This window comes from Dipodomys ordii, unplaced genomic scaffold, assembly GCF_000151885.1.
Source record: "Dipodomys ordii isolate 6190 unplaced genomic scaffold, Dord_2.0 Scaffold138, whole genome shotgun sequence".
In the NCBI taxonomy this organism is placed as follows: domain Eukaryota; kingdom Metazoa; phylum Chordata; class Mammalia; order Rodentia; family Heteromyidae; genus Dipodomys; species Dipodomys ordii.
The window spans coordinates 2,219,033-2,241,042 of record NW_012267354.1 but is presented as its reverse complement, the minus strand read 5'-3'; the positions used below and the strand labels follow the sequence as shown (position 1 = coordinate 2,241,042).

At 41.0% G+C, this 22,010-nt stretch overlaps 2 protein-coding genes across 2 annotated transcripts in view; both read right to left on the bottom strand.

Annotated features, from left to right (window-relative positions):
• Positions 1-8,679, bottom strand: part of Znf311 (zinc finger protein 311) — a 17,210-nt gene extending 8,531 nt beyond the window's left edge. The window contains exons 1-2 of the mRNA XM_013031162.1: positions 8,612-8,679; positions 3,998-4,136 (exon numbers count right to left, since the gene is read on the bottom strand). Coding sequence (XP_012886616.1) covers positions 3,998-4,136; positions 8,612-8,679 — 207 coding nt within the window. The remainder of the gene's footprint in view (positions 1-3,997; positions 4,137-8,611) is intronic.
• Positions 8,680-9,358: 679 nt separating this feature from the next.
• LOC105997028 (olfactory receptor 2W1-like) lies at positions 9,359-10,303 on the bottom strand. Its single transcript, XM_013031303.1, has one exon. The coding sequence runs from the start codon at positions 10,301-10,303 to the stop codon at positions 9,359-9,361; it is 945 nt and encodes a 314-aa protein (XP_012886757.1).
• Between the last annotated feature and the right edge of the window lie 11,707 nt (positions 10,304-22,010).

Below are 22,010 nucleotides of genomic sequence, written 5' to 3'. Positions count from 1 at the left end.
GGTGAGGAGGGTCAGCTCCCAGGAGGTTGTGCCAGGGTTCAGGGAGCGTGGGAAGAATGCAGGTTTGCAGGAAGGTGGTCACAGTGATTCTTACTATCCTGGAGGGAAGGCTGGCCAGGAATGGACAGTTTTGAGCTAAATCTATGTCCTCAAGAATTAAAGGGAATAAATTCACTTAGCGAATTTTTAAGCCTGCTCCAATGTTGAGGCCTTTATGACAGGGAAGCGTATACACTTCCCACTTTCCCACATGATCTTACCCCTCAGATTGAAAACACAGTTTTGCCAAACGCGCTGCACTTATCTGTGTTCCTTGTTTCTGAATTTTAAAGCAACAATCCAACACCTTGTTTCAGTTAATCTCTTAAGCTTTCCGACAGACTCGCCAGGGCAAAACCCGAGGTGACAAATATTTTCTGTTTATTCAATATTTAATTTGCACATTAGTTTGGTTCTCTCTCTCATTCTCTCTCTCCCGCCCCCCTCCAGTTCAGATGCGAACTGCATCTGAACTGCCCAATATAAATAAATTATTGAATTAATATTTTAATTAAATTATTAAATTCTTGAATAGGTTAGGTCAACTGTGTGGGCCTGAATCTGTTCCACCTACTGGCTTTCGTTTTTCTTTTCTGTGCAGCAGGAAACGTGTTTTTTGTTCCCCCCCCCATCAACCTTACCTCTGATGGTTTTATCCATTAATGCTCTTTGACCAAAACAACCAATCTATTAGGTGTTGTTATATTGTGAGTTATCTATTTCAACAAATTTTTCTACATTTTGAAAGCTAAAATTTCTCTGTAAAACACTTTCTTTAAACCATTTTAATAATCTAGTCTAATTAGGATACATTTACTTACATTATTTGTTTTGGGCTAATTCCAGTGGCTTGTTAAGGATTTCCCCAAACATACTTTTACGTTAACTAGTGTTTCCATCCTCTTTATTTTCATTGTGCACTGAAAACGGAAATTTTTCTATTCAAGCCAATCTGTTTCCCCAAAAGTAGTAACAGCCCCAAATTAATCTGAGCTATGTGTATTTCAGACAGCAAGCGGTTTCTCAGGGTCTATAGGGCAGGGCCAAAGAGAAGAATCATCTGCATATCCTAGAAGGGTGTGAAGCCCGTTACCATGGAAACCAGGGAGCGCCCAGCGGTCCTCGGTGCTGGTTGGCTCGGGTCTCTCAGATGTGGGAGGTGTCAGGGCTTCTTGGACCTAGGCTGGAGATACCTTTTGGCTTCCTCGACCTCAATCCTGAAAACTCAGGACCTGAAAATACTGCGGCAAAGCTGAAGAGCTGAGGCCGCTGGGCAGGTGGGCAGGAGGGCAGGTGGGCTTGGTGGGGAGCTCGGTGGGCCGTGGGGTGCAGAGGTGAGGTGGAATGGGATATGGGTGGTGCCTCCAGCCAGGCACCTTGTTCCTTTCCTCTTTTCTTCTGTTCCCCCCTTCTTCATTTGCCCCTCCTCCTTTAAACCATCCTTGAAAATTAAATGATTAAAGTTTTACTTGGCAAACAATTGACTTGAGTATGTCTATTTAGAACAGGCCGATGTAATTCTCAAACGACGCAGTCAAGTATTTTCTAGTATTATCCCAATCTTTAGGTAGCAACCTTACACTGAGAGAAGGGAATATGCTTATTCCTGTTGGCACAGCTGGTTAGTTGGGGATAATAAAGCCCAGGTGGTCTGGTGTCCCGGATTTATGTTTTTGTTTTTGGATTGGTTGTGGGGCTTGAACTCTGGGTCTGGGCTCTGTCCCTGAGTTCTTCAGCTCAAGGCTTGTGCTCTACCACTTGAGCCACAGCACCACTTCCAGTTTTCTGGTGGTTAATTGGAGCTAAGAATGTCACGGACTTTCACCCCCCCCCCCCGCCCCGCTCCGCCCCCCCCCTTTGAACCGTGATACTCAGATCTCAGCCTCCTGAGTAGCTAGGATTACAGGCGTGAGCCACCGGTGCCCCGACCGATTTATACTTTTAATCTCGCTACTGCCCTAGTCCTAAAATTTGGATTTAACTTTCTTTACTCTGCACTATTCTTTTCTCCTTGCTCTATTCTTTGAGTTTTAAAATTGATGTGGCAGGGCTCCCATTCACGAAATCTTTTCTCTTCTTCTCCTGATCTTTTTTTTTTTTTGGTCATGAGGCAGAAGAGGGAGAAGTGTATCCCAGATGGCAATAAAGCATTAGAAGGGAAGCTCTTGAGTTAGCATACTGACTTTTCAGAGTAAATGCTCACACACAACCACCTACATTCCAAAACAACACATAGGAGGGTTTTAGCTTGTTAACAGATTGGGAAATGGGGCAAGTGTTACCAGGGAAGCAAGCTGAGCTGACAGCAGATGGTTCTAGTTTATGTGATTATAGTTTGTGTGTGTGTGTGTGTGTGTGTGTGTGTGTGTGTGTGTGTGTTTTCCAGGGCTGAGGACCGAACCCAGGGCCTTGCGTGCTGGGCGGTCGCCCTTCAGCTGGGCTAAATCCCCAGCCCCATAGTTTGTGTTTTCAGCACACATTGGGAAAAGATTAATAGATTTAAGGGAAATATCCCTTGCAGAACTGGTCCAGAATGGCTACACTGATTACTTTCTCCTCTCTCAGCATCTGCCTCCCCTGCCTCTCTCTGTGTTGGCTTGTGAAAATCACCAAGAAGGCAGAACACAGGAAAAGGCACTATGGGTCAGCCATTCCCTGGTGAGCTTGGCTTTAGTCTCTCTTCCTGGATAGTGATACTTTTTCCCGAAGAAAACCAGTTATAATTTACACCCTCAGGGTGGTGTTTGATAATCCACTCTAAGGTTTATGTTTAGTCTTTAGTTTTATTTAATGATTTAACTCTTTTAGCGTATCACCTAATGTCCTTATAGTTTTCCTGTTTGTTCCCCTCTACCCTTTCCATAATCTTTAATAATGTTGTAACACTTTAGCCAGATCTCCTTGTTTATTTATTTATTGTTGTGCTAGTCCTGTGGCTTGAATTCAGGGCATGGGCACTGTCCCTGAGTTTTTTTGCTAAAGCCTCATGCACTACGACTTGAGCCACAGCTCCACTTCCAAGCTTTTTGGTAGTTAATTGGAGTTAATAGTCTCATGGCCTTTTCTTCCCCAGAGCTTGCTTTGATTCTCGATCCACAGATCTCAGCCTCCTGAGACCTTAGGATTATAGGTGAGGGAGCCACCAGTGTGCAGCTCCTTGTTTCTTTTATTGAAGTCACTATGAGACGATTCCCAGGATAACAAGTCTTTCTTATTTCAGGAGCTGGTGACGTTTGAAGACATAGCTGTGTATTTCACCCAGAAGGAATGGATGTGTCTGATTCCAGCTCAGAGGGGTCTCTATAGGAATGTGACGCTTGAGAATTATGAGAATTTACTTCCATTAGGTAAGGGCTTCCCTCACCTACTTTGGTTTTGCTTTACTTTTTTAATCCATCAGAAATGATTACCTTAATTAGAAAAAAACAGACAAGCCTTGTTAAAAATGTGTCTTTCAGAGATAGAAAGTTAGTTCCCTGATTTGGTTCCCTGTGATATGTCATGAATTTGTTGTTTTGAGAGGCTGATTTATTGACTTCTTACTGATGATATGTTTAGAGCTATGTTCTGTAGTAGTTTTAGTCTTTGGGAAATTGCATCCTCTTACCTTCCTTACAAGGAACATTCCAGTTTTCAAAACCTGCTGTGATCTCCCAGCTGGAGCAGGTTTGGGAGTCCTATGTTCCTGATCCACAAGCAACTGAGATTCCCGGAAGCTCCTGTGCAGGTGAGCATAAAGATTCGAATGGAAGTTTCTACCTCATGCCTTCCTTCTTTATCTTGCCAGTATAAGGACACAATGTATAAATCATTCTTAGGTAACAATATTGAACTTGCAATTTTTAGAAAGATAATGAACCACAATCTACAATCACTCAAAAGCATACGAGTCCTTTACGTCCCAGCTCACTTTATTTTTTACCACTTTATAATAATCATCGTTTTTTCATACTCTTACCCCACCACCCTTAGACTTCCCACAAGGGTAGCAATGGTCAACTTGTGCAATGAGATCTTTATTGCTGTTATCCAGCATCCTTTTCAAAAGGTCTACCGGTCTACTAGAAAGGATCTCCTTGAATGCCATCCCAGGACACCTATGTCTGAATAAGTAGGAGTATATGTTAGCATTAGATATTGTTGAGCTCTCTAATGGGATCTTTGGAGATACAATCTATTCTTTTAGCTTCATTTAGTTTATTTAGGTCCACTTCTGTTTTTCTGGTGATTAATTGGAGATAAGAGTCTCATGGACTTTCCTTTTCTGGGCTGGTTTCACCACTTGATCCTCAGATCTCAGCCTCCTGAGTAGTTAGGATTATAGGCGTGAGCCACCAGTGTCTGGCTAGGCTTAGAGAAATCCACTCCCAGCTCAGTGTTCCTCCTCCTCATTGTCAGCATCTTCCCTCCCCTCCCCCAACTTCAGTAAAGTGTTCCCCCCCTCTTTTCTCCCTTTCCTTTTATTCTTTTTCTTTTATATTCTTGTTTCTTTCTTAGGATGAAGACAAGAGGTGAACCATCAGTTGAAATGACTTTTGGAAATGAGGTAGCAAGCTGGGTCACCTTGAAAAGTACCAGAAGAATCAACGTGGAAACTCTGTAGGAGAATCATTAAAAAATAAGAATACACATTCTCTGGAGGCAAATGACAAAGAGAAAGAAATTCTGAGGGGCATGCCAGGACTGAAGGGTCAAGATTTAAGGGAAAGGTCAAGCATGAGCTCAGGTGATGTAGTGTACAAGAGAATTCCTAGTGGGCACAGTGTTTGTGAAGGCAGCACAGGCTGTGAACATGTACAGTGTTGGCAGTCAGGCCTTGTTCCTCATGAGGAAATGAATGTCAGGAGAGGCCGTGTGAAAATGCTGAATTTGGGAAATCCCACAGGGTGACATCAACCCTCGTCCTGCAGAAAAGAATCACGGAGGAGGAGGAGAGAAGCTGTGAAGAGCTGGGAAGGCCTTCAGCCAGAGCTCTGCCCTGACCCAGCATAAAAAAAACTCCACTCCAGAGATGGGCTGGGAAGGTGGCTCAGTGGTAGAGTGCTTGCCCCTCATGCATGAGGCTCTAGGATTGATTCCTTAGTGTCACATTGTCGGGAGCCAAAAGGGAGTCCCTCAACAGGATAGGCTTGACTATCTCACTGGAACATCTTGAGGCTGTTTACAGAATCCGATCTTTTCATCCTGCCCCAAGCAGACATCCTGCAGCTACTAACGACCACCTTTTCACACTGCCCTAAGCAAACATCCTGCAGCTGCTACGGCCAATGAAAAAGCTTCCTTATTCTAAGCATATAAATACCCCTGTGTGAAAAATAAAAATTTGCAGCTTGATCAGAATCTTGTCTCTTGTCCCTTCATTCCTTCTCGCTTAGGTTCATGGCCCTCGTTAAAGTCCTGCGGGTCGGGACACCACATAAACAGAAAAAGCTACAAGTGGTGCTGTGGCTCAAAGCTGAATTGCTGAGAGATGGCGCCCAGGCCCAGAGTTCAGGATCCACGACCCACAAACAAACAAAAAACACAGCAGAGATAAACCATATCGGGAATTCAGATCTCACCAAACACAAGAGAATTCACACAGGAGAAAAGCCCTACCAGTGCACACAGTGTGAAAAGGCTTGCAGCTGCAGCTCTGACCTTACCAAACAAAATAATTCACACCTGGGAGAAGACATATAGTTGTAACCAGCGTGGGAAAACCTTTGTAAGGAAGTCAGACCTGACGAAGCACAGACAAATCCACAGGGGGAGAAGCCCTATGGATGCTAGCAGTGTGAGAAAACCTTCAGTTACAACTCTGGTCTGATGCCTCACAACAAAGTCCATAATGAAAACCCTTTGGATGTAGTAGATGTGGGAAGACATTTCATCAAAGCTCAGGATTTAATGTACATAGAAGACTTCACACAGGGGAGAGACCACACATGTGTGAAAAGTGTGGGAAGCTGGGCACCGGTGGCTCACACCTGTAATCCTAGCTACTCAGGAGGCTGAGATCAGAGGATCACAGCTCAAAGCCAGCCCGGGCAGGAAAATCTTATCTCCAATAAACCACCACAAAACTGGAAGTGATGTTGTGGCTCAAGTGGTAGATCGCTCGCCTTGAGCTGAAGAGCTGAAGGGCAGCGCCCAGGCCTAGAGTTTAGCCCCAGGACGGACAAAAAGAAAAGTGTGGGAAAGCTTTCCCAGTGAGCTAGGACCTTAACTAATGGGCATAAGAGAAGAAAACACAGTGAGGAGAAATCCCCCCAGTAAGAAAGTAACAAACCACAGAGTCCACTGTTTTTTCCTAGTCTCCTCCCCATCTACCTCTGCTCAGTGTTGATGCCAATGAATGCTTGCTCTTTGGGAATGTAACATTATTTACCATTGTGTCTTTGTCCTCTGCGTGTTCTTACTGACACTTACCTTACTTTGCCCCAGAGCCCTTACTAACTTCTAATATACAGTGCTTTATGGTATTTATTGTATTATCTCAGTGCTTTATTTATGGAAATTATTTACTGTGTGTATGATCTCAGGGTATATACAGAATATAAACACGCAATCAGGGAACTTTGTCATTGGTGGATTGGTGGATTATTCTAAGTCCAAATAATGCTTTGATCTTACCTCTGTGGCCACAGAATGTTTATTGTGAATAAGCCACATGTGCTGAATTTCGGGCATCTGAAGGAATATCGGGGAGGGAGAAAAATAAATATCTGCATATATACTACCACCTCACCTGAGAGTCTGCATCCTTTTATCGAGAATATCAGTGAGTGATGTCAGTGCTAACATTTATTGTGAATCTGTTCCTTACCATATAGGTCTTGTCATTATTGCCTTCTCATGGGGTAGACGGTAGACACACCCTCAGAGGAGCCTATAGTAGTATTTAAAACTGCAAGTCAGGTTCATAACTAGGGAAGTTGAATAAAGAAACCATTTTGAACTTGTTTTGGATAAAAGGATGGAACATATTGTGAATGGGACATATTGATCAGAACACATAGATGTGTAGAGATGGAACAATGGAATTCCCCTCTGTGTAGTGTAAGCTAATAATAAAAAGAAGTGCAAGTCAAATAATGGCCCTTACATTTCTCCAGTGGCTTCTCATCATTTTTTAAGAAGTGGATCTCACTCCAGAATACTTAGGAAGTGAGCTAGGTAGAATTGGAAAGAGGGGCTGCCTCTAATCTCAGATTTCTCAAGGACTGACTGTTGCTACCAGCATCCTGATACAGCATGTCTGGATATTGGAGCTGAAGACACATAACAGACAAGGAGTTAAGCAAGTGGGGACCATGGGGTACAAGGCTCACCAGCTCTTGAACCCTGGGCTCTTGGAAACAAGCCTATTTATTTAGTTTAGTACAGGAAAGGTTACTGTATGTGCAGGAAACAAGGTATCAATCATGGTTGTAATCATGAACAGGAGACACAGTTGGTCTACACAGTAATCTCTAACTCCCTTGTTGCTAGGGAGCAGAGGGAAGCTGTGAACATTTTCAAAATCCACAACCATCACATAAACAGTCATTTTATTCCCACCGTCTCAAGCTTCATAGAGTCCAAACAACTCGAACTTAAGCATCATCAGGTCCAGTCAATGGTGATGTAGACATCCATTTTGCCCGCATGTTTAGCAATGGTTGATTATTGAGGTAATTTCAAAATATTTAAGAGTAGGAGCAGGAGGTTTGGCTCCTTCAGCTTTTCAGGCACTAGAGTGCTTTGGATAGTATTTCTACAGGGAAAATACTGCCTCACTGCATCAGGCTCACTAATTCCTGATGCCTCAGAGTAGTCTCTAGCCTTTCAGAAGGTTCAAGAACTTTGGAGGACAATGCTATGTTCTGTCACCCTGATCCTGCTTTATCAGAGTCCCAACATGGTGGCTGTTACTGTGCTGCCATATTGACTACTGTCCTGTTTCTTTTCCTCCCCCAAAGATCCTGGGAAGTCATTCAGGAAAGGTTGGGATTGCAGTCGGCCCTCTCCCATTTACTAATGCTTCTTCACCCAAGAGACACTCGAAGTGATTGTAAGGCTAACGACATCAGAAAAGGGTATTCCGAGAGAAGACACTGGAGATAAATGGGGTCTTCGGGCTACAACTTGTCCTGCAGCCCAGATGTTTCAGTGTCAAGGGGCGTGGGGAGAGGGGAGCTTGGAGAATGGAAATCCAGAATGTCAGTGATCAGGGCGCCTCTTATTTCAATGCTCAGTCATTCATTCACAAGCCATTTTAGTCTTCCTAGCTCTCCCCTCCCTGTCCCAGAGAAAAGTATCCGAAGGTCGTACTGGTCACTATACACAAGTCTGGGAAAAGATGTCCTTTAGTCTTGGGAAGGAGAATGAGCAGTCGGTGCGCCCTCCACACCTTTTCCTTTGCTTTTGTTTCCTGTTGGATGAAAACACTGACCACAAGTGTGGGAATCTCTAGGAGGCAGAGGGCAATGGGGTCACGCCACAAGAACCTCCCTATTGGAGAAATTCCGCCAGTCCCTAGATTGCAAGCATTCTGATGGAAAGGACTGGTTTTCAGATCCGAAGACCTGAAAACTAGGGCGAGTGTTACTTCATGTTCGCCAGGACCACTGAAAGAATTGCCACGGCAAGGGAGGGAAAGTCTTCTGGGACCGTCATGGCCTGTGCAGATCTGGAACAGTCATTTCTACTGTTTATTTTTCCAACAGCGCCACCTTGCGTCCATAAGAATAAAAGGCAGCAATGGAAACAGCTGTGCAAACTGATAAAAACTCACTTTTGGAATCAGAAATTTGGAGAACATTCAGGAAGAGGGGAAGCCCCAAATAGAAACACTATGTTTTATTAAGTTCTACTGTCTAAAGTGAGGGTTGATGAATTGAATGCTAATAGTGATAAGTGGGCCACAATTGCCTTCTGGAGAATTGAGACCCAGAATGTCAGCGGTCAGGGTGCCCCGCAGTAACAAGGAAGCTTTTCATATTGTTCCCACGTGCATTGCCAAAGCTAGATGCTCTCCACATTCTCATATCAGCAAGAGAAATAAAAATGCATGGGGAAAAAAGAAGTTACACTTTGTAGATCTATGGTTCTGTACCTACCATATTTTGTAGCTACATATTTGACAGTGATGTTTGACTAGTTTTTGATGTCTAGGAATTGTACATTATCATGGATCTCTACCTGCCTCACATTTCCTGGTACTTCTCATTTATTAAAAGTTTAATAAAATTTTGGTAAAATTGCTGATAAATTAAGATAATCGGTTCAGATTCTGTTGTGGAAGGCCATTATTTCTTTAGTTTCCCTACACTCTGGTAGGACATTTCCATTTGCTTCACACTTTTGAGGAACATTTGTCCATTCCCAGTACTCTGCTCAGAGCACTCTTTACATCTTTGTTTCTTAAAGTATAGATCAGAGGGTTCAGGCTGGGTGTGACAATTGTGTAAAAGAGAGTGAAGAACTTCCCTTCATCTTGGGATGTGGTTTTCTGTGGCCTCATGTACATGTAAATGATTGTCCCATAGAACAGAGTCACTACTGTGAGGTGGGAGCCACAGGTGTTCAGGACTTTTCTCCACCTGCTGGCTGACTTGATCCTCATTACAGCTTGAGTGATGACTCCATAGGAGATGAGAATCAGTGACAGAGGTACTAGAAGAAATATAACTCCAAGAGTAAAGACGAAAACCTCAATGACTCTTGAATGGACACAAGCCATCTTGATCAATGCTGGCATCTCACAGAAAAAATTATCCACTAGGTGGTTGCCACATCTTGGCAACTTCAATGTCAAGGAGCAAAGAATTAGGGCACTTCCCAACCCCCCCAACCAGGAGATCAGCACCATCCTGTGGCAAAGGCCAGGGTGCATGATGACCATGTAGTGGAGAGGCTGGCACACAGCAGCATAGCGGTCATAGGCCATCACAGCCAAGAGAAGACATTCTGTGGCTCCCAGGTCAAGGGCGAAGAAGAACTGGAGTGCACAGCCTCCGTATGTGATAGATTTTGTTGGGCCCCACAGATTTACCAGCATCTGGGGGATGATGCTAGTGGTATAACAGAGGTCCACAGCAGACAAATTAGACAAGAAGAAATACATGGGGGTGTGGAGCTGGGTGTCTAGATAAGACACCAGGATGATGGCTGTGTTTCCTACCAGAGTCACCAGATAGAAGATGAAGACAGCCACGGAGATGATGCGCTCCAGGTGAGGTCGATCAGAAAATCCCAGAAGGATGAAGTCTGTTCTGGAACTTCTATTGGTTGTTTCCATGGCCCTTTATGATATGCTAGGAGATAATGTCATGGTTACCAAACATGGTGTCAGTCTGCCTTAGAATTGTGTGGTGCTGACATTGTCAGGACTATGCCAAACTCACTATTTGCATATGTTTTCTGAGTCATCTCTTTTAGGAACATTTGCTTGGTGTTCAGTGCTTATAGTATCTCTGTGTCTACTCATATCCAAAGTGGCTCTAAAATATGATGGTAAACTCAGAGTATATTATGAATCATTGAGAAGGGTTAATATGTGTTGCCACTCGTGGTCTGTACTTCTAAAATAAGATGATTATATACTTCTATATCCTTACATACTTCTATATACTTATGTACTTCTATATACTTATATACTTCTATATACTTGGCCATTCTGCAGAATGCCAGGCAGATTTTTTGTTTTTGTTTTTGTCGGTTGTGGGGCTTGAGCTCTATGAAGTGAGCCACAGCACCACTTCCAGTTTTCTAGTGGTTTATTGGAGATAAGAGTCTCAGGGCCTCTCCTCTCCAGGCTGGCTTTAAACCATGATCCTTAGATCAAACCTTCTGAGTAACTAGGATTACAGACCTGAGCCACTGGTGCCTGGCTTCCAAGCAGGTAATTTAATTATAAAATAGTTAATAAACCCTGAATTGTTCATCTTCTGGAATTTAGGAATTATATGAGTGTATCTTCTTGTTGGTTTGGAATCTTTTCATATAAAATCATCATAATATTTTGACTCCCAAAGTCTCACCAAATAACTGCTTTTTTCCTGAATATTATATCACATAATTAGATTGGAACATTTAATAACTGAATTAACTTAAGATTTTTTTCTGCTGCCAGATTCTTGTGCATGAACTTCTGATCTAGCCTATATTTACATTAATTGTAAGTGAATGGAATAATGACTTCATTTTTGGCAGTATATAGCAAAATGCATTTTCTTAAATCAGTGTTCAATAAAGGGGAGTTAGAATTTGAAAATATTGTAATGATAAAGAATTTCACTGGTCATTCAGGTGAGGTATGTTTATAGTGTTTCTTAGTTTGAGGTTGTAAACTTAATTTAACAAAGGAGTATTGAGTGCTCACACAGTGACGTATCTTTTAAGTCCAGTACAATACTTAAGTGCACAGATTCTAGACTCCACATACCTGGTATCAAATCTCAGCTCCACTGCTTGGAAGCTCCCTGTCCTAGGAAGTAATTTCAGCTGTCTGAATATCAAGTTCTTATTATATGAAATAAATACAAGAATTTTCATTTCTTCAATGGGAGATTGAGAACGTTAATATTTGTGGAAGCACGAGTTTATATTTAGTTCTAAAAAGAGACACTCTATCTACCCTCCTCCCAATCATTATCATTCTATGTGTCCCTTTTCCTTTCTGGTATTATACTAATTTCACCATGATTGTGTGAAGCTTATCAAGAATCTGTCTCTGTCTGTCTCTCTGTCTCTCTCTCTCTGTCTCTCTGTATGTGTGGGTGTATGCTAATTGCAGGGTTGAATTGTAGGGCCTAATCACTGCCCCTAAGCTTATTTTGCCCAAGGCCAATGCTCTTTGAACTCAGAGGCATTGACTTCTTCAGCCAGTGATGCAGTATTTGAGCCAGCCTACATCAGCCTACTTCAGCCTACATCTTTAAGGGTTTAAAGTTAGACTCTCTTGGACTTTTTCTGTCTAAACTGACTTCAAATTATAATCCACAGGATCTCAGTCTCCTGAGGAACTAGGATTATAGGATTGAGCCAGTGCTGATTGGCTGAATGCTATTTTTATTTTTTCAGTCGGTTGTGGGGCTTGAAGTCTGGGTGTGGGTGATGTCCCTCAGCTCTTCAGCTCAAGGTGAGCACTCTACCACCTGAACCATAGCACCACTTTTGATTTCTGGTGGTGAATTGGTGATACGAGTCTCATAGGAGGTGGGGGGGGGGCGGTGAGGATTGGAAGGTGGATCAGTGGTAGTGCTTGCCTTGTATGCATGAGGCCCTAGGTTTGATTCCTTTGTAAAACATAAGCAGAAAAAGCTGGAAGTGGCACTGTGGCTCAAGTGGTAGAGTGCTAGCCTTGAACTGAAGAGCCAAGGGACAGTGGCCAGGCCAGAGTTCAGGCCCCATGACAGACCAAAAAGAAAAAAAAAGAAAAAAAGAGTCTCATGGACTTTCCTGCCTGGGCTGGCTTTGAAATGTGATCCTCAGATCTCAGCCTCCTGACTAGCTAGGATTACAGGTGTGAGCTATGGGTGCCTGGCTTCCCCGTCCCCCCCGCCCCGTGTGCGCCCCCCCCCCATTTTATGATGCTATAGTTTGACTTGGTCATGGACTCTGCCACTTGACCATGGCCCTGACCCTCCTTTTTTGCTGTGATGGGTTTTCACATGGGTTTTCAAATTTTTGCTCAGTGTTGGCCCTGGAATTCAATCGTCCTACTTCTGCCTCTAAGTAGTTGTGATTACAGGTATGAGCCACCATACCTTGGCTATGGCTTCTTAAATCAACAAGCAACATTATGTATGCAAAAATATGGACAAGCGGGCTGGGAAGGTGGCTCAGTGGTAGAGCGCTTGCCTTGCATGCCTGAGGCCCTGGGTTCGATTCCTCAGCACCACATAAGCAAAAAAAAAAAAAAAAGAAAAAAATATGGACAAGCATATTACAGATTCAGATTCACAATAAACTCAGAAAATGGTTTAAAGGCTTTGATTTTATATTTCATTGGGCATCTGTGATCTCTTAAAGTTGAGAGAGTGGTCCAAATTAAAATCGACACATTTAGCTGGGTGCCAGTGGCCTGTAATGTTAGCTGCTCAGGAAGCTGAGATCCAAGGGTCAAGTTTCAAAACCAGCCAGGGCAGAAGAATCTCCAATAAACTATTACTCAGAAAAAGCTGGAAGTGGAACTGTAGCTCAAGTGGTAGAGTGCTAGGCTTGAGCAAAAACAAAGCTCAGCAACAGTGCCCAGGCCCAGAATTCAAGCCCCAGGACTGGCAAAAAAAAAAAACAAAGACCAGCTGGGCACTGGTGGCTCATGCCTGTAATCCTAGCAACTCAGGGGGCTGAGATCTGAGGATTGCGGTTCAAAGCCAGCCTGGGCAGCAAAGTCTGTGAGACTCATCTCTAATAAATTACCAGAAAACTGGAGTGATGCTGTGGCTCAAGTGGTACAGCACTAGCCTTGAGCTGAAGAGCTGAAGAGCTGAGGGACAGCACCCAGGCCCAGAGTTCAAGCCCCACAACCGACAAAAAAAACCAACCAACCAAACAAAAAAAAACACAATAAATTTAAAAGTTGAAATAGACCTCAGAAGGCACGATTACAGACTTCTGCCCTGTACAAGAGAATTTTTCATGGAAAAGTCCATGGAATACTTCTACATGATACTTTGTATAACCTCAGTGTCAGGCAAGCCAGGTGCACACGAAGGGACCTCTTTCCTTAATCAATGCCTCCTCTGTACTGACACTGAGTTTAAGCATTGCTTGTGGCAACTTCCAAACATTGAATCTTTATTCTGAAAATGGTAGAGGCATATTTAAGTCAACACGGCTTCATACAAAATTTATTCCAAAATTACATATAAGTGGCACCTAGTAAATAGGTAAGAGTATGATTAGTTTGGGTGAATAATCTTGTGATTATCACTTGAGTCAAGGAATAGAACATTATTGGCTGGGTGTTGATAAGTCATGCCTGTAATCCTAGCTAGTCAGGAGGCTGAGTTCTGGGGATCACAGTTCCAAGACAGCCCAGGAAGGAAAGTCCATGAGATTCTTATTTCCAATTGAACAACAAAAAGCCACAAGTGCAGCTGTGGCTCAAGTGGTAGAGTACTAGCCTTGAGCAAAAAAGCTCAGGTACAGTGCCCAGACCCTGAGTTTAAGCCCTAGTACTGGCAAAAACAAAACAAGACAAACAAAAAACAAACCAAAACCATTGTTACTCACTACAGGAACTTTTCTTTGTGCCATGTTCTAATTATACCTCCTCCCTGCTGCTGCTGAAATGTCCAGATGTTTGCCAGTAATCACCCCTTTGCATTTTACAAAGTTAACTGCTTATATGCACATTTACCAGTATTGTGCAGTTTGACTTATTAAAGGTCAGTTATATCTTTTAAGATTCTTTTTACAGTTTGTTATCAAATATACTGTTAGGTTTTTCTTTCCTGACCAAGCACACGATGACCTGGTCCTAAAGCTATCCAGTTTTCAACTGCTGTACTTTCTTGGTGTTTTGTCCCCGGATGCACCTGGGGTTTTGTAGAACCTCAAATTCCTGAGCTCAAGGGGAGCACAGAGTTCTGGGTGTGCATCTCGACTGAGACAGCTGTGAACTCCAGAGGTCTGCATGTGCTTTCTAAGACATGAGGTTGTTTTCAGCAGATGGAAAACCTGAGTGTCTGTGTATAAACTCTGGATCACTGAAGGCTGAGGTGATCTTGTCAGAATTGCTACTGAGGTAAGAATTAATGGTGTCCGCTTAAATACAAGATTTTTCTATTTGTTGCTCCTTCCTATTCTCCATGTTGTTTTAACCCTTAAGTCTCACATGTTGGTCATTAGTTTGACTTTAACTGAAAAGTAAATGTGATATTTAAAAGGAGGCATTAAAATAATAAAAAAAGTAACTTTGAACTTGGGCTGAAGACATAGTAAGAAGAGGTAAATCTACATTTTAACTGAAACCTTTTCTAGATTTTTCATAATATAGAAATAGTTCAGTTGCCAGTAATAGAGTATTGTTTTGCATTTCCTTACTTCAGTGAATTTGAAGACGAAGGGGCTAAGTATATTTGAACATAATTTATCATCAATGATATGAAGAGAAAACAGAGAACATCAAAAGTATCTGAATATTAAGAACATATTTAATGGACAATTCATTGATGATTAAGCAAGGAGTATCATGTGTCAGTCATTAAAAAGTCCAAAAAGAAAAAGAGACTATCCAAAGGGGTAAGACCATAGACACTGGGTTCAGTCTACCTGTGGATTTATTATCACAGATGGCTGCCATTTTCTGATGATGTGAACTTGAGAGAGTGAATCAACTTTTATAAGTCTCAGTTTCCTCACTGATAAAATAGTTAACCTCAAAGCACTTTCTTTGTAAGATGGTTGTATGGAGGACTAAGTGACAATCTTTTTTTTTTTTTTGTCAGTCGTGGGACTTGAACTCTGGGCCTGGGCACTGTCCCTCAGCTCTTCAGCTCAAGGCGAGCGCTCTACCACTTGAGCTACAGCGCCACTTCCAGTTTTCTGGTGGTTTATTGGAGTTAAGAGTCTCAGGGTCTCTCCTGCCCGGGCTGGCTTTGAACCGCGATCCTCAGATCTCAGCCTCCTGAGTAGCTAGGATTACAGGCGTGAGCCACCAGCGCCCGGCTAAGTGACAATCTTAATATACAATATTTAGCATGATGTTTGATATATGGAAAATCAAAAAAATCAAAAGACACCAGCTGTTATTGAATAGGAATGTTCTCTACTGAGATGGCTTCAGTATTAGTTTTATTCTTAGCACACATACCTTTCACATTTCTGTTCTCATAGGAGACTTGCCCTGTCTAGAATGTGTTTTTCCCTGTTGTCCTGTGCTGTCTGAGATAGCAGAAAACACTTACCAGAAGACAGAAAGATTAGAATCCATTGTTTGTCCATGAGGGGAGTATTCACAGTTGTCCTCCTTATATGTAGTCCAAATGCACCCGTTTCCCATTAGGATGGACGATTCTTTCCTTCAGAAAAGGAACTGGTGAGGCAAGTTATTAGAGCCCTGAAAAAATAGATTAGCCACCACCAGTTTATACTGACATCATGATTCTCTTCAGTTGAATTAAACTTTAGAAGAAGTTTCTATTTAATATGGGTGTTGGAGGAAAACTAGATCTAGGACTCATGGGGAAGTTCAATTAGTTTGGCTAAATGAGTTTCTAGTTTGATATTTGAAATCTTTTTATATTCTATTTATTCCTATTTGTAGAGTTTTGCCAGATTAAACTAGGAGGGCCATGAGCTTGAGATGGACTATAAGAATCATTAACCGGTATTAGGGAAGTATTTATTACAACTGTAAAGGCTACTTTGTTGTTGTGGTTTGGACCCTGGGGGATTGGTGTCACGCAGAGGTGATTAAGGGAATGTGTGATTATAGTCACAGGCTTAGCCAAATAGGAATTTTATAAAAATTTCCCTTAAGGCACTGGATTTCATCATCATTTCCCTTTTCTTTTTGGATTTCTTCAGACAAAATTAATTTCAAAGAAATATTTATGTAAATATTATCTTTAAATATGAATTGAAAAATGTAATTACAATATAGACCTTGCCTGTAAAAATGATCATATTTAATACAAATTTGTTCCATGGGTAAAATATTAGAAAGTTTGTGGTTTTTTAAAATCCAATTTCTGGAATCATTGTAATTGTTCATGAATGACACCATCCTTGTTTTATTTTCAAACAATTAAAAAAGTAGAGATGAACTCTCTTGAGTTCCCCCTCAGTTTAAAGGTTTACCAATAGGTTATGGCTACTATTGTGCCCCTTCCTTCTTCTCTTCCTCCTGCTTGATTCTCAGGGCAATCATGATCTTTAGTTTTGTCTTCCATTATACACCTGCTTTAGGAAATGAAATACATCCCAACACACATATATTTATAAAAATATCCAAATAACTTGTATTTTAAAGTGTATCTGTTTTTGAATTTATACAAAGAGTATTACCTTTTATTTATTTTGGGGGTACTTTCTGTGTGTACTGTTCCTTTTTAGCTCTGAGACTGGGACTCGAACTTGGTACTTGCTTTCCTTCATTGGCTAGTGTTCTACGAACTGAGCCAACACTTATTTATTTATTTTTTCCCTTCCCCTCTCCAAATTATACCAACATCAAATACAGTGAAAACAGGGGTAATGCCGTGGCCTCTAAAACTTTTATACATTTTTTTTGGAAGACTTAGTCAATGTATTTGTGTAGTGTATATATATATATATATATATATATATATATATATATATATATATATATTTTTTTTTTTGCTTGAACTGGGCTTGGGTGCTGTCCTTGCGCTCTTCAGCTCAAGGTGAGCGCTCTACCGCTTGAGCCACAGCGCCACTTCCAGTTTTCTAGTGGTTTATTGGAGATAAGAGTCTCACGGACTTTCCTGCCCGGGCTGGGTTTGAACTGCAATCCTCAGATCTCAGCCTCCTGAGTAGCAAGGATTATAGGCGCCCAACTGATCTCTCTCTCTATTTTTTTGACCAAAATATTTTTTTATTGTGAAAATACTGTACAGAGGGGTTACAATTACATGAGCAAAATGATGAGTACATTTCTTATCAAGCATTGTAGCCCCCTCCTTTGTTTCCCCTTCCCATCCCATCCTCCCCTGTCCCCCCCCCCCACACCAAAGTTGTAAAGTTCATTTTCGACATAATGACTTGTATGTCTCATTGTTGCAATGGGTCCACCTGTATCCCTTTTTAAACGATTTGTTTTTCCCTTCCCCTCCACAAATTATACCAATATCAAATATAGTGAAAGCAGGGGTTATGCCATGGGGGAGGGACATACAAAGCAACAAAGAAATCATCTTATAAATGTGTTAGATCTATATATTTTTGTGTGAACACATTACCCTTATCTATCCACTTATTGATGGGCTTTATGCAAATTATCATTGGGCTCATGTGAAGAGCACTGTGACAATAATGTGTATGTCTCTTGGGACACATTAATAGTAAACTTAAGTCAATTTCTTCCAAAGTGTTGTTTTTATTTTTATCAGTTTGTCCTACTCTTGTTAAATAGCTATAATCCCACTGGGATTTACATTTTCTCCAATATGTGTCTTTTAAATTATTGTAGGTAAATGAATGATTGCCAAGTAAAATGTTACATATACTATCTGATTGTGGCCTCGTCCTTCATTTTCCCGATATCCAGTGGGATTGAATTTATCTTCTGTGTTATGTGCAATTTTCATTCTTTGGGTAAGCTATATTTTATGGTAGATGAAATAATTCTATTTGTCTATCATGTTTAATTATATTTTAGGTATCTTAAATCCATATTATATTTTGTACTTTTCCTAGTTAGAGTATCTTTGTACTATTTTTACTTGTTTATGTGCCCTGACTTTTTTTTGTCAGTTGTTTGGCTTCTTATTGTAAAAATCTCTCTTTACCCAAGTGCTGATGACTCACACCTGCAATCCTAGCACTGCCTAAGGCTAAGCTATGAGGATGTTGGTTTAAAAGCCAGCCTAGGGAGAAGTCCAGCTGTGGCTTATGTGGCAGAATGCCAGCTTTCAGAGGTAAAGTTAAAGTACAATATCTATGTCCTTGAGTTTAAGCCTAAGTCCAGACACAAAAACCCCATAACAACAATAACAACAAAAATACCAAGAAGGTATAAAACTGTACTTATAAACTGATATGTGGGATTGAAATGTCTGTGTAAAACTTCTTAAAGGTGGAATAGTGCTTGTCTAGCATGCATGAAGCCCTGGGTTTGATTCCTCAGTATCACATTAACAGAAAGAAAAAGCCAGAAGTGATGCTGTGGCTCAAGTGGTAGAGAGCATAAAATAGAAGCTCAGAGACAGTGCCCAGGCCCTTAGTTCAAGTCCTGGGACTGGTGAAAACAACAACAACAACCACCCCCCAAAACAAACCACCACCACAACAAAAAAACCAACAAAAAAACCAAGGCAATAAAAAACATAACAAGACAAAAAACCCCCAAAATAAATTGTAATTTACCAATTCTATTACCCAAGGACATTTTCTATATTCTGCAGAATTAATTAAAATATAAAAATACTCAATAATTTATTCATTTAATCATTTAACAGACATGTTACATATACAATTTAGTCAAAAGGCAATTTAAACAGAGAAAATCCCAAATGAGTAAAATGTTCTATGTTGTGGAAAAGCTTACCAGAGAACTTTGCTCTCAAAGGTATGTATGTATATATATATATATGTATATGTATATATGCACTAAATAAAGTAAGAGAATACCACAACTGATATTTCACACTTTTAAAGGAGTTCAGAAAATAGGATGAGGAGATATTTCAGATTTTAAAGAGGTGAGATTTTAAGTTGGCTAAGAAATGTGGTATATATGCACAATGGAATTCTACTCATCCATCCATAAGAATGATTTAGTGCCACTTGTAAGGAAATGGAAAGACTTGAAAAATTATATTAAGTGAAATAAGCCAGAGTCAGAGAAACATAGGTTGTGTGGTTTTCCTCATTAATGGTAGCTAGAATGTGCCTATAAATCTACAAGTAAACATACTTGATGGTAAAAGAAAAATACACTAGGGCATGACAAATTATACAGGTCTCCAGGCATTTACACACAGTGAGACCAAAGGAGGATATTCTTATGAGAGGAAGAAAAGGTGTAATAGCTTTGTGCATGTGATCTTATAAAATTCAATCAACTTTAACAACTCATCAAAAATATCAAACACCATGATCAAACAAGATTCATTTCAGGGATGCAAAGCTGGTTCAATATATGCAAATCAATTAATATAATTCATCACATCAACAGGAACAAAGATAAGAACCACATGATTATCTCAATAGATGCAGAAAAAGCATTTGACAAGATCCAACACCCCTTTATGATGAAAGCTCTGGAAAAAACTAGGAATCCATGGAACATTCCTCAATATAATAAAGACAGTTTATGACAAAACTACAATCAGCAATATACTTACTGGGAGAAAGTTAAAGCCATTTCCTCTAAATTCAGGAAGGAGGCAAGGGTGTTTACTCACTCTTACCCTTCTTCAACGTAGTATTAGAATGCCTAGCTAGTGCAATAAGACAAGATGCAAACATAAAGGGGATCCAAATTAAGAAAGATGAAGTAAAACTCTCCCTCTTTGCAGATGACATGAACTTGTATTTAAAGAACCCCATGGACACCACTCCCAAGTTACTTGAGCTGATTGGAAACTTGGCAAAGTAGCTGGGTATAAAAGTAACCCTCAGAAATCAATGGTTTTCCTGTACCATTAAGGAGAAGAGAGTGGTTGAAATTAGGAAAACAACTCCAGTCATAATAGCCCCACAAAAAATAAAATACCTAGGAGTTAACTAAAGAGGTGAAGGACCTATATGATGAAAAAACCTGAAAAAGGAGATAAAAGCAGAACTAAGGAAGTGGATAAACCTCCCATGTTCCTGGATTGCTGGATTAACTTGGTAAAAATGGCAATACTGCCAAAGGCTATATACAAATTCAAGGCCATACCTGTCAATATCCCAACCTCATTCTTCATTGAAATAAGAAGAAGCAATCCAAAAATTCATATAGAACAATAAAAGACCCCGAATAGCAAAAACAATCCTTGGCAGAAAGAACAGTACTGGAGGATATCAATTCCAAATGTCAAACTCTATTACAAAGCCATAGTAATCAAAACAGCTTGGTACTGGCACAAGAACGGACCTGAGGACCAATGGGATAGGACTGAAGACCCAGAAATGTACCCACAGACCTATAGCCACCTAATCTTTGACAAGGGAGGTAAAAAAATAGAATGGAAGAAAGACAGCCTTCTTAGTAAATGGTGCTGGAAAAATTGACTAAATACCTGTAGAAAACTAAAGCTAGATCTGTTATATCACCCTGCACCAGAATCAACTCCAAATGGATCAAAGACCTCGAAATAAAAGCAGACACCCTGAAAACATTACAGGAAGGAATTGGAAAAACTCTAGGGCTCCTTAGGCCCAAATTTTCTTAATAAAGACCTAGAAGCACAACAAATCAAAGAAAGGTTGGACAAATGGGATTGCATGAAACTGCAGAGCTTCTGCATGGCAAAGGATATAGCTAGCAAGATCAATAGAAAGCCCACAAACTGGGAGAAGATCTTCACTAGCCATACAACGGACAAGGGCCTTATATCTGAAATATATTTAGAACTCAAAAAATTAAATCCTCCAACAACAAATTCTCAGAGAAACAACTGCCTGATAAATAAGTGGGCTAAAGATTTAAAGAGATTTCTCTGAAGGGGAAATAAGAATGGCCAATAGACACCTGAAAAAATGCTTAACTTCTCTAGCCATAAAAGAAATACAAATGAAGTCATGGAGATATTTCAAAATGAACTACGTTTGTCTTGTTTATCTGTTCTTGGAAGGGTAAGGGGGACAGAGAAATGGAGGGATAAAGAGTGAACAATGCAGCAGTAGTACTCGCTAGACACTATATTGAAAGTGAACTATATCATTTGTGGGTGGGTATGGGAGGGAAACACTGGGAGAAAGCAAGGGAAGGGATGACATTGTCCAAAAAGAAACGTACTTTTGTGGGTATCATTGTTGCATTGGGTCATCTTGTGTCCTTGTTCAGCATTTTGTTATTTCCCTTCCCCTCCTTGAATTGGACCAGTGTATATACAAGATGCAGGGTACCAATATCAAGTACAGTGACAACAACTTGGGGGGTGGATGGGGAGGAGTGAGGGAGGTGGGGGAGAGAAGGAATAGTGGGAGAACAACAAAGGAGGAAGTAACAATGCTCCACAAGAAACGTACTCATGGGGCTGGGAAGGTGGCTCAGTGGTAGAGCGCTTGCCTTGCATGCTCAAGGCCCTGGGTTCGATTCCTCAGCACCACATAAGCAAAAAGAAAAAAGCCGGAAGTGGCGCTGTGGCTCAAGTGGTAGAGCG